The sequence below is a fragment of the Chlorocebus sabaeus genome, chromosome 18 (genome assembly GCF_047675955.1).
Source record: "Chlorocebus sabaeus isolate Y175 chromosome 18, mChlSab1.0.hap1, whole genome shotgun sequence".
Classification (NCBI taxonomy): Eukaryota; Metazoa; Chordata; class Mammalia; order Primates; family Cercopithecidae; genus Chlorocebus; species Chlorocebus sabaeus.
In genome coordinates, this window is record NC_132921.1 from 61935195 (window position 1) to 61948556 (window position 13362).

The 13362-nt window shown below is 39.9% G+C and overlaps 1 protein-coding gene across 2 annotated transcripts in view; it reads left to right on the top strand.

The window, feature by feature from the left end:
• The window catches only part of ROCK1 (Rho associated coiled-coil containing protein kinase 1), a 154635-nt gene extending 151363 nt beyond the window's left edge, over positions 1 to 3272 (top strand). For both annotated transcript variants that reach the window (XM_007974485.3, XM_007974486.3), the window contains exon 33: positions 1737 to 3272. In XM_007974485.3, the coding sequence (XP_007972676.3) occupies positions 1737 to 1740 (4 nt within the window). In that variant the 3' untranslated portion in view covers positions 1741 to 3272. The remainder of the gene's footprint in view (positions 1 to 1736) is intronic.
• Positions 3273 to 13362: the final 10090 nt, after the last annotated feature.

A 13362-nucleotide genomic window follows, 5' to 3' on the forward strand; every position in this document is an offset into this window, starting at 1 on the left:
TTTTTTTTTTTTGAGGCAGAGTCTTGCTTTGTTGCCCAGGCTGGTGTGCAGTGGCGTGATCTCAGCTTACCACAACCTCAGCCTCCTGAGTAGCTGGGACTACAGGTGCATGCCACCATAACTGGCTAATTTTTGTATTTTTAGTAGAGATGGGGTTTCACTCTGTTGGCCAGGCTTGTCTCGAACTCCTGATCTCATGATCCACCTGCCTCTGCCTCCCAATGTGCTGGGGTTATAGGTGTGAGCCACCACGCCCAGCCGAACTCATCCTTTTTTATGGCTGCATATCAGTAACTATGTTATTACAGACAAACTTCCCAGTTAAGTCCTACTTCTTTTGTTGTTTAACTGTTTTTTGTTTTTTAAGACAGAGTCTCACTCTGTCACCCAGACTGGAGTGCAGTGGCGGCACTGTCTCAGCTCACTGCAACCTCCACCTCCCAGGTTCAAGCAATTCTCCGGCCTCAGCCTCCCAAGTAGCGGGGATTACAGACAGATGCCACCATGCCTGGCTAATTTTTGTCATTTTAGTAGAGAGAGGGTTTCATCATGTTGGCCAGGCTGGTGTCAAACTCCTGACCTCAAGTGATCTGCCTGCCCCAGCCTTCCAAAGTGCTGGGATTACAGGCATGAGCCACCACGCCTGGCTGTTTAACTATTTTTGATGTACTTTTTTCCAAAAATATCTTTTATGCCATGATAAACAATTATAAGGCATAACCATTCATTCATTCATTCATTCAGAGACAGAGTCTCGCTCTGTCACCCAGGCCAGAGTGCAGTGGCGCAATCTCAGCTCACTGTAACCTCTGCCTCCCGGGTTCAAGCTGTTCTCCCACCTCAGCCTCCTGAGTAGCTGGGATTACAGGTACACACCACCACACCCTGCTAATTTTTGTATTTTTAGTAGAGATGGGGTTTCACCATGTTGCCCAGGCTGGTCTTGAACTCATGACCTCAGGTGATGCACCCTCCTGGGCCTCCCAAAGTGCTGGGATTACAGGCATGAGCCACCACACCCGGCAATTAACTCTTTCTTGGAGAGAAATTATGAAATCTCATCTCATTAAGTTCTCATTTTACTCATTAGTAAATAAGGCTCAGAGAAATTAAGCAGTTTGCTCAATCACAGAGCCAATGGATTGGAAACCATTTCTGTCCAATTCTAAAGCCTATGTTGTCCAATTCCAAAGCCTCTATTCTACCACATACCAGCTTCCCTGGAGTGTACTCCCTAGATTAATAGGGCCACTCGAATCTAGAAGCTGAGACCTAGCACTGATTGGCCTCGCTGCCAGTGTCACCCACATCTTCCAAGCAGGCTTAAAGCCATCTTGAATTCATCTCTTTTGTTCATTCCCTGTTGTCAGTAACCAGGCCTAATTCTTTGAAATGACTTATATCCTTTCCTTTCTCAGCCACCACACTATGCCAGGTATTACTACATCACTGCTAACTTAATTCTGTAGAATGCTATGTCAGCCTTCTCCTGAGCATAGGGTGTAAACTGGATCTAAAGTGATTTGAAATGGGATTATAGCTGAGTAAGAAAATGTGCAGAAACAAAGAGGAGAGAATACTAAGTATATTTTTCCTATTCCTTGTTTCTCAAATTTTATGTAATTGTTAATTGTATGTAAAGATGATGTATATTTACGTTTCCTCCTAATGTTTGTTTCTTGTATTCTTAAACAGAGTGCATTTCTTAAATTAGTTTTTTTCCCCCTCCTCAACAGTTAACCATGTGACCGAGTGCCTTGTGGAATCGTGTGGGATGCTACCTGATAAACCAGGCTTCTTTAACCATGCAGAGCAGACAGGCTGTTTCTTTGACACAAATATCACAGGCTTCAGGGTTAAGATTGCTGTTATTCTGTCCTTGCTTTGGCACAACACACTGAGGGGTTTTTTTTTATTGCGGGTTTGCCTACAGGTAGATTAGATTAATTATTACTATGTAATGCAAGTACAATTGGGGGAAAGCTTAGGTAGATATATTTTTTTTAAAAGGTGCTGCCTTTTTGGATTTATAAGAAAATGCCTGTCAGTCGTGATAGAACAGAGTTTTCCTCATATGAGTAAGAGGAAGGGACTTTCACTTTCATGTGGAACGGCCATCACTATCAAGATCAGCTCATGGAAGGAGTAAAGAAAATATCTCAAAATGAGACAAACTGAAGTGTTTTTTTTGTTTGTTTGTTTTTTTAAATGACTTAAGTTTTTGTGCTCTTGCAAGACTATACAAAACTATTTTAAGAAAGCAGTGATATCACTTGAACTTCAGTGCCCTCACTGTAGAATTTAAAAGCCTTACTGTTGATTGCCCATGGTGGACTTGATGGAGAAATTAAATATCTTTCATTATGCTTTAGAAAATACTGTATGTGTTTCAGCAAGTTTGGGGAATGGGAGAGGACAAAAAAAATTACATTTAATCTATGCATTTTTGCCAAGCCATATTGAGTTATTTTACTACTAGAGACATTAGGAAACTAACTGTACAAAAGAACCAAGTTTAAAAGCATTTTGTGGGGTACATCATTTCTATAATTGTATAATGTATTTCTTTGTGGTTTTAAATGATAAAGACATTAAGTTAACAAACATATAAGAAATGTATGCACTGTTTGAAATGTAAGTTATTCTTAGAACACTTTCAATGGGGGTTGCATTGTCCTTTTAGTGCCTTAATTTGAGATAATTATTTTACTGCCATGAGTAAGTATAGAAATTTCAAAAAATGTATTTTCAAAAAATTATGTGTGTCAGTGAGTTTTTCATTGATAATTGGTTTAATTTAAAATATTTAGAAGTTTGTTGGACTTTCATAAATTGAGTACAATCTTTGCATCAAACTACCTGCTACAGTAATGACTTTATAAAACTCTGCAAAAAATGTAGAAGGTTGCACCAATATAAAAAGGAAATATGGCAATACATCCATGATGTTTTCCAGTTAACATAGGAATTACCAGAAAAATACTGTTAAACTCTTGTCCAGTAACAAGAGTTGATGCATATGGACAGTATGATTTATTGTTTATTTTTTTAACCAAATACCTCCTCAGTAATTTATAATGGCTTTGCAGTAATGTGTATCAGATAAGAAGCACTGGAAAACTGATCGTCTCTAGGATGATATGCATGTTTCAAGTGGTATTGAAAGCCGCACTGATGGATATGTAATAATAAACATATCTGTTATTAATATACTAATGACTCTGTGCTCATTTAATGAGAAATAAAAGTAATTTATGGATGGATATCTTTAATTTTGACTGCAATGTGTTTTCTCATGGCTGAAATGAATGGAAAACATACTTCAAATTAGTCTCTGATTGTATATAAATGTTTGTTAAATTCCACGGCTGGATTAAAGTATATTTTTAAAAGATAAAACGTGGTCTTGGGCTCTAAAACAAGAGTGGGTATAGTTCACATGACAAGCTGGCTAATGTGTGTTGGAAAACAATTCTCCGTGGGTCTCTTGCATTTCTGCACATCAGGGAAGCAGAGGCTCTGACAACCTTTCTTTTGACTATCTTTTCCAAGGATATTTATGTAGTGAACAGCCTTGGAAGATAGAGTGTCTCCCTTGAGAGGATGTCGGGTTCTTTTACTGTCCAGTATAATAAAGATAACGTCTCCCACCTATAAGGCAAACCCACTGTGTGCTCAGCACCCACCTGGGCCCCTATGCATTGCCCACATGAGACTTGGAGGGCAAAGGGAACTAATGGAACATGAAACTCATGCTGCTTTTGCTGTGCTGTGAATGAAGGCATCTGACTCTGACCCAGGGGTCTCATCTCTGTTGTCAGGATCCATGAAACTGTGACCAGCAGCATGCAAACAGGATAAAATCTCAGCACAGTTCCTGACAGTGTCCTTACTACCTTCTCAGACTCATCACCATTACCTAATATATTAGGGTCCATTTGCAGAGAACAGTTAATTCTAATTAGTTTAAGCAAGAGAAGACTTTTTAAATGACATGCTAATCTGAATTTAGAGTTGTTGAGAACTGAGAGAGCTTTGAGGAATCACTCCCAATGTGACACTGCAGAACCGGGTCAACCAGGAGAGCTGCTTCCTCTTCTGAGTTCAGGAAACCACTCACTCCCAAGTATACCAATATTGAGAGGGTCCAGATAGTGCCGTAATCAGGAAGCCACACTACTACTGCTGGTTCTCTGCCACACCTGTCAGGCCTGCTACAATCTACCCCCAGTTAGTTGCTTTGTACCATTCCTCTTGCCACTTAAGAACCTCAGAAAAGGCACTTCCATGACCCTGCTTGCTGGCATTAGCACAGCCTGCATCTCACACCTGCCTTCTCTAGGTGCATCAACTTGGCCAAAACTAAATCACATCCAGACCCCTAGCTGCAAGAAAGTGAGAAATACAGCTTCTAGCTTTCTCTCTAATTTGTTGCAGGAGGACACACTAGGAGTGTGGAATGAAGGTTCAGCGTTGAGTTAGCCCATGCACCCGCACCTGTAAGCTTCTCTGAGACCAGGGACTCCATCCAGCTTTGGGCTACAAAGAAAACATAGCCACTGTCATTATTCACAGGTTCACTCTGATCACCTGTCATTTGGGGTTTCAGCTTAAATTAACCTGTTCACCCTTCATTTAAAGTAAAAAAAAAAAAAAAAAAAAAAAAAGAACTTAAACTCATAGTTACTTGTTTGTAATTCATAGTTACTTTCACAGTTCTACAATCAATCTGGAATTCATTTGTGAGGCACAGATCAAGAAGTATTTTTTGGCTTTCTCCCATATGGATATTCAGTTGGTACTGCAGTATTCATTTAAAAGACTTCTTTCCTGCATTGTAATTCAGGTGAACAATCCATTGGTGTATTTCTCTCTCTTTGCCAATATCACAGTTTTAATTACTGTAGCTTTATAATAAGATTTTATATCTATAGTGGAAGTCCAACTTTATAATCCCTCCAAATTGGCTTGGCTATTCTTGACCCTTTGCATTTCCATATAATTTTTTTTTTTTTTTTTTAAAGACTAAATTTCGCTCTTGTTGCCCAGGCTGGAGTATAGTGGCGCGATCTCGGCTCACTGCAACCTCCGTCTCCCAGGTTCAAGCAATTCTCCTGCCTCAGCCTCCTGAGGAGTTGGGACTACAGGTGCCCATCACCATGCCCGGCTAATTGTTGTATTTTTAGTAGAGACAGGGTTTCACCATGTTGGCCAGCCTGGTCTTGAACTTCTGACATCAGGTGATCCACCCGTCTTGGCCTCCCAAAGCGCTGGGATTACAGGCATGAGCCACTGCGCCTGGCTGCATTCCCATATAAATTTAAAAACAATCTACTGAAAGATGTGTAAGACCTCTACCAAGAAAACTGTAAGACATTTAGAGAAGTTTAAAAAGACCTAAATAAATGGAATTTTTTTTTTAAATAAACAAATGATTTTTAAACTTGATCATTAGGTTGATAAATAGTCATATTCTGACAATCTGATGAGATTATATTGCCCAGGGTGGTCTCTAACTCCTAGCCTCAAGCAGTTTTACTCTCTGATTACAGGTGTAGGCCACCATGCCTGGCCTGACACTTGGAAATCTTAATCACAATTGTTCTTTGCTTTTATAATGTTTACTGTTCAAATCAATTTCTGGTTGGATAGTATGTATATATAAAACCATGCTCAATGCCCTAGATATATTTACTGCCAAATCTTTTATGCTTTTAGTGTTTTTTTCTGGACAAGATCTATGCTTATTGCAATAAATTAAGTGCAAAGAATATTCTAGTAGAAAGTCAGTCTGCACTTCCTAAACCCCACCCCACCCCGCCAATTCCTTCATAATTGTTATTAACAGTTAGCTCTGTTTTCTAATGGATTATCTCCAAAGTATATGTAACTCAGATTTTTGTGAGGTAGGAAAAGAATAACATTAATTCCACTTTACATATTGAAAGTCTAACATACAAAGAGATTAAATGTCTCCTTTTTTTGCCAAATGTTAATGAATTGTCTTATGAGAATTAAGATATGATACTTTCTCCCAAGCTATCCTGTTTCCCATGAAGTATTTGAGATGTTGGAGATTCAAGGGAAAAAATATAAATGCTTAGAAATAAATTGTAGAATTCAAAGATTGTGAATAAAGTGAAACTTACATGTTAATCCTATAAATTGGTTTATTGTACCATGTAGGATGGTTTGGCTATTAAATTTAATTAAGTAGTTCATTTGCCTGGATAACTGAGTGTAGAAGCTAACATTCACTTAGACTAGTTGTTTAAGAAAGTCTACAACCAACCAGGCGCAGTGCCTTACACCTATAATCCCAGCACTTTGGGAGGCCAAGGCGGGCAGATCACGAGGTCAGGAAATCGAGACCACCCTGGCTAATACAGTAAAACCCCGTTTTTACTAAAAATACAAAAACAAAATTAGTCAGGTGTGGTGGTGGGTGCCTGTAGTCACAGCTCCTCAGGAAGCTGAGCGGGGAGAATGGCGTGAACCCAAGAGGCGGAGCTTGCAGTGAGCCGAGATCGCGCCACTGCACTCCAGCCTGGGCAACAGAGCAAGACTCCATCTAAAAATAAATAAATAAAAGTCTACAACCAAATAACGTGGAAGAAATGTAATATGGACCCAGCTGGGTAAAAGGAAATATTTTGGATCTTCCTTCTACTTAGGCTGAATGGATGCTTCTGGTTCGGTTTGGTTTGTTTTGAGATGGAGTCTTGCTCTGTTGCCAGGCTGGAGTGCAGTGGTGCGATCTCAGCTTATTGCAACCTCCACCTCCCGGGTTCAAGCAGTTCTCCTGCCTCAGCCTCCCGAGTAGCTGGGATTACAGGCGCCTGCCACCATGCCCAGCTAATTTTTGTATTTTTAGTAGAAACGAGGTTTCACCATGTTGGCCAGGCTGGTCTTGAACTCCTGACCTCGTCATCTACCCGCCTCGGTCTCCCAAAGTGCTGAGATTACAGGTGTGAGCCACTGTGCCCAGCCTGAATGGATGTTTCTTAGATTTACTCACTTCTGGCCAAGGTGTCATTTGTGGTGGCTGATGTAAGTTCTGTGCTATGTGCAACCCATTTGCTAACTGCTGAGGCCTAATTCTTATTCAAAATATATCAGTTAATCACAAGAGGGGCCATCTAAGAGTAGGCATAAAGGAGGTCAAAACTAGAAAAAAAAAGTTTCTACTATATTATTAACCTCAAGATCTTGAAATTAAGATGTTTCAAGGTTAAAACTTAACTTTCACCTTTACAAAAAGTATCCTATTCTCAACTCTACAAGGTATTACCAACTACAGGTATTAACATCCCTACTTTATGATGAGACAATTTTAAATGTGTAGGCCAGGCACAGTGGCTTACGCCTGTTATCTCAGCACTTTGGGAGGCCAAGGCCAGTGGTCACTTAGGTAGTTCAAGAGCAGCCATGGGCAACATGGCAAAACTCTGTTTCTACCAAAATACAAAAAAGTAGCCAGGCATGGTGGCATGCACCTGTGGTCTCAGCTACTTGGGAGGCTGAGGCGGGAGGATTGCTGGAGCCCAGGAAGTTGAGGCTGCAGTGAGCCATGATTGTGCCACTGTACTGCAGCCTGGGTGACAGAGAGACTGTCTCAATAAATAAAATACATAATATTCTGTTCTAGGGCACACAGCTGTAAACCTCAATTTTCTAGATGGAATGTGAAGGTAAACTAACAGCTGAAATAAAAAACAGTCATGAATTTGCATCATCCTGACTTACTTTACTGGGCATTAGTATATTTCATATATTGTAATCTATTATTTAGGGGGGAAAACTTTGCTTTCACTGTCATGGTAGGGAAAAAATGTCTTGGTTTTTTAAACTTTATAGTATGAACTCATCGTGCATTTATAGTAGGCAGAACTATAGATATAAATGAACATTTTATCAATATAAAATAACATAAATACAATAATAGGTGTCATTTTTTACTGGACTGAAAGCCTCTAGCTGACTACACTTCATAAAGGAAACATTAAATGAATTATGAGCTTTATGAACGCTATTATTTTTCCTTTATGATAATATCATTTAACAGAAACTTTATTCACTAAAATTCATCTGTAGGCGTTGTTCAGTTGGATATATATAATATGTTGTATGTTGTCATTTCATAATATTCAGAAACTAATATTTCCTATTATAGAAATTTTTATTTTTCCTTTTTACACCATATATACATAACATCCTATGTCAACTACAGCTCACTTCTATGGTTCTGACTATTCAACAAGAATTCCTAGGTCCTGTATACCATATTGTTGTTCTAATTATCCATATAATTATACTTCATTAAACACTGCTATTTGTGTATGGGCTCATTTGTTTTACTAAGTTCATTCAATACTGATATTTTTTAATTCTGCAAAAAATATAAAATGCATTTTTATACCTACTACCCAGAATGAGCAAATATTGTCTTTATATTTCCTTTAAATTGCTTTTTTTAAAGAAATAAAAATTACAGATTTAACCAAAGACTTCTGTATACTTCCTTTCCCAGTTCTATTCTCTTTCCTTCCCCCTTAAAAGCTATAAATAACTGCTGTTAATTTGATGTGTATTCTTCTCATTTGTATTCTATCCCTTTGCTAAAACCCTTGTATCTATATAAAGCTGTTTGATATGGTTTCTACATTTATATAAATGGCATTACACTTTTCACATGTAATACTCTGTGACTTGACTTTTTTTGTTTTTGTTTGGTTTGTTTTTGTTTAAGATAAGGTCTTGCTCTGTCGCCCAGGCTGTAGTGCAATGGTGTGATCACAGCTCACTGCAGCCTTGACCTCCTGGTCTCAAGCAATCCTCCCCAAAACCTAAGCCTCCCAAGTAGCTAGGACTACAGGCGTGTACCACCATGCCCGGCTAATTTTCTTATTTTTTGTAGAGATGGGGTTCCACTGTTGTCCAGTGGACAACACTGAACTCCTAGGCTCAGGCCTCCCACCTTGGCCTCCCAAAGTGCTGGGATTACATATGTAAGCCACCAAGCCCTGCCTCTATAACTTGTTATTTCATCAATATTATTTATATCATTTACAATCTGAAGAGTATTTACATTACAGGAAATAGTAGAGCAGAACTGTTGTAACAGTTGTCTCCCACATTTAAACATTTTGTTCATGTAATGCTTATTGTAGAAACACTGTAATTGGTTTTAAATCAGCTTCATTATTTTTGTACTTTCTAAACAATATATTCACATAAAAAAAAACTTTGTCAAACAAACTATAGGTTAAAATATTTTGTATCATAATGTTATATCTATTCCAACCAGGCTTTCAAGAAAGTGCATTTACTGTCATAGAAAAAAGGGAACATCTTCATAATCATGTGCCTGAAATTGTATTTCTCATTAGCTCACTTGTTTAATGAATGAATCTATTACATTAATTCACACTTGCACCACAAATACTCAAAAAGTAGAAACTCTCAACTATTCTCATGTTCATCATATTATTCTTACAAATTATTTATGTGATCAATAGCTCCTTTAACTATAAGAGAGGCAGGCCAACCTAGAACAAACATCGTAATTAAGGAAACTTCAGAGTCAGAAACAACCAGGATTCCTACTATTATTCAACATTTTTCTGAGATAAATGCAGCAAAACACAAATACATATTACACGTATTGGAAAGAAGCCGCAAACCCATCATTACTTGCCAGTCATATGATTGCTTACCAAAAATGTTCCAAACAACTAATTGAAAATGATTAGAACTAGTAAGGGACCTTAGTCATATTTAGCCTTCTTTGTTTTGTTAGGCTCATATCATATTTTTAAAATATTGTTTAGTTGCTAATTTATCTTTTTTGAGATGTGTATTAGTCCATTTTCACCCTGTTGATAAAGACATACTTGAGACTGAGCAGTTTACAAAAGAAAGACATTTAATGGACTTACGGTTCCACATGGCTGGGGAGGCTTCACAATCATGGTGGAGGGTTAAAGGCTTGTCTCACATGGAGGCAGACAAGGTAAGAAAGCTTGTGCAGGAAAGCTTCCACTTACATAATCATCAGATCCCGTGGGAGTCACTTACCTCCACAAGAACAGCACAGGAAAGACATGCCCCCATGATTAAACTACCTCCCACCAGGTCCTCCCACAATGCGGGAATTCAAGATGGGATTTAGGTGGGGACACAGCCAAACTACATCATTCCACCCCTGGCCCCTCCCAAATCTCATGTCTTCATATGTCAAAACCAATCATGCAATCGGGTGCAGTGGCTCATGCCTGTAATCCCAGGGCTTTGGGAGGCTGAGGCAGGCAAATCACCTGAGGTCAGGAGTTCAAGACTAGCCTGACCAACATGGTGAAACTCTGTCTCTACTAAATATATAAAAATTAGCCAGGTGTGGTGATGGGCACCCATAATCCCAGCTACTTGGGAGGCTGAGGCAGGAGAATCCCTTAAACCTGGGAGGCAGAGGTTGTAGTGAGTTGAGATCATACCACTGCACTCCAGCCTGGGACTCAGAGCAAGACTCCATCTCAAAAAAAGAAAAAACAAAAAACAAACAAAAAAATCATGCCTTCCCAACAATCTCCCAAAGTCTTAACTCATTTCAGCATTAACTCAAAAGTCCACAGTCCAAAGTCTCATCCAAGACAAGGCAAGTCCCTTCTGCCTATGAGCCTGTAAAATCAAAAGCAAGTTAGTTACTTCCTAGATACAATGGGGGTACAGGCATTGGATGAATACAGTCATTTCAAATGGGAGACACTGGCCAAAACAAAGGGGCTACAGGACCCATGCAAGTCCAAAACACAGTGGGGCAGTCAAATTTTAAAGTTCCGAAGTAACCTCTTTTGACTCCATGTCTCATATCCAGGTCACGCTGATGGAAGAGGTGGGTTCCCATGGTCTTGGGCAGCTCTGCCCCTGTGACTTTGCAGGGTTCAGCCTCCTTCCTGCTGCTTTCATGGCTAGTGTTGAGTGTCTGTGGCTTTTCCAGGCACACAGTGCAAGCTGTCAGTGGATCCACCATTCTGGGGTCTGGAGGATGGTGGCCCTAGGCGGTACCCCAGTAGGGACTCTGTGTGGAGGCTCCATCCTCACATCCCTTCTGCACTATCCTGGCAAAGGTTCTCCATGAGGGCCCCACCCCTGCAGCAAACTTCTGCCTGGGCATCCGGGCATTTCCATACATCTTCTGAAATCTAGGCCAAGGTTCCCAAACCTCAGTTCTTGACTTCTGTGCACCCACAGGCTCAACACCACATGGAAGCTGCCAAGGCTTGGGTTTTCCACTCTCTGAAGCAACAGCTGAAGCTGTCTCTTGGCCCCATTTAGTCATGGCTGGAGTGGCTGGGATGCAGAACACCAAGTCTTTAGACTGCATACAGCATGGGGACCCTGGACCTGGCCCACAAAACCATTTTATCCTAGGACTCCGGGTCTGTGATGGGAGGGACTGCCGTGAAGGCCTCTGACATGCCCTGGAGACATTTTTCCCATTGTCTTGGGGATTAACATCTTATGCAAATTTCTGCAGCCAGCTTCAATTTCTCTGCAGAAAATGGGTTTTTCTTTTCTATCACATTGTCAGATTGCAAATTTTCTGAACTTTTATGCTCTGCTTCCCTTATAAAACTGAATGCCTTTAACAGCACCCATGTCACCTCTTGAATGCTTTGCCTGCTTAGACATTTCTTCCACCAGATACCCTAAATCATCTCTCTGAAGTTCAAAGTTCAATAAATCTCTAAGGCAGGGGCAAAATGCTGACAGTCTCTTTGCTAAAACATAACAAGAGTCACCTTTGCTTCTGTTCCCAAAAAGTTCCTCATCTCCATCTGAGGCCACCTCAGCCTGGACCTTATTGTCCATATCACTATCAGCATTTTAGACAAAGCCATTCAACAAACCTCTAGGAAGTTCCAAACTTTCCCACATATTCCTATCTTCTTCTGAGCCCTCCAAACTGTTTCAACCTCTGCCCTTACCCGGTTCCAAAGTTGCTTCCACATTTTCTGGTATCTTTTCAGCAACACCCCACTTCTGGTACCAATTTACTGTATTAGTCCATTTTCACACTGCTGATAAAGACATACCTGAGACTAGGCAATTTACAAAAGAAAGACATTTAATGGACTTACAGTTCCACGTGGCTGGGGAGGCTTCCCAATCATGGTGGAGGGTGAAAGGAATGTCTCACATGGTGGCAGACAGGATAAAAGAGCTTGTGCAGGGAAACTCCCCCTTCTATAATCATCAGATCCCGTGAGAGTCATTCACCATCTGGAGAACAACACAGGAAAGACCTGCCCCCATAATTCAACTACCTCCCGCCAGGTCCCTCTCACATGTGTGGGAATTCAAAATGAGATTTGGGTGGGGGCAGAGCCAAATCACATCAGATGGGGTCTCACTCTCTTGCCCAGGCTGAAGTGCAGTGGTGCAATCTCAGTTCATTGCAAGCTCTACCTCCTGGACTCAAGTGATCCTTCCACCTCCGTCTTCCTAGTAGCTGGGACCACAGGCACATGCCACCATGCCCAGCTAATTTTTTATATTTTTGGTAGAGATGGGGTCTTGCCATGTTGCCTAGGCTGGTCTTGAACTCCTGAGTCAAGCAATCTGCCCATCTCGGCCTCCAAAAGTGCTGGGGTTACAAGCAAATAGTTGCTAATTTAAAAAATGGAATACTTCAAATACAAATCTGATTTCCAATAACTGTTTCTCAACAGTAAGTTTGGTAACACAGGGCCAGAGGCCCGCACAGCAGCAATACCCCGTCACTGTTTTCTGAGAGAGGATATGCTTTCTATTTCACCCAGTCCCTACCTGGACCACATATTTGTGTTACCTGTCTCATGTTTTAAGATCACCTGAATTTTCAGTCCTGACAAAAAAGGTAAAAATTGACAGATGATACACACAAATATCAAACTTCTATATGGCAAATAACTCCAGAAACAAACTTAAACTATAAATGTCATTGAGAAAAATACTTGAAACGAGAGAAAAAGGTTAAAATTCTAAAAATCCTGTAAATCAATGGATTTTTTTAAAGTAACCCTATAGAAAAAATGAGGTAAAGTTGATGAACAAGCAATTAATTTTAGAAATACAAATGATTTAGTGCTGCTTGCTTGTTTAGGTAAAAAATAATAATATTTTTAAAAATCCCTACAATGAGTAATGTGCCATTTAAAAGCCCCTTGAATAGTAATCTCTATTTTTATAGGCTTCAGATGTATTAATTATATGTCTAATACATTATTTTAGCGTTTAAAAGGTAAGTACAAGAAGATACATGATTACAAGCAGAATTTTTACAGTTGCTTCAGGTGTCATCCTGCTGCTGCCTATAGAACA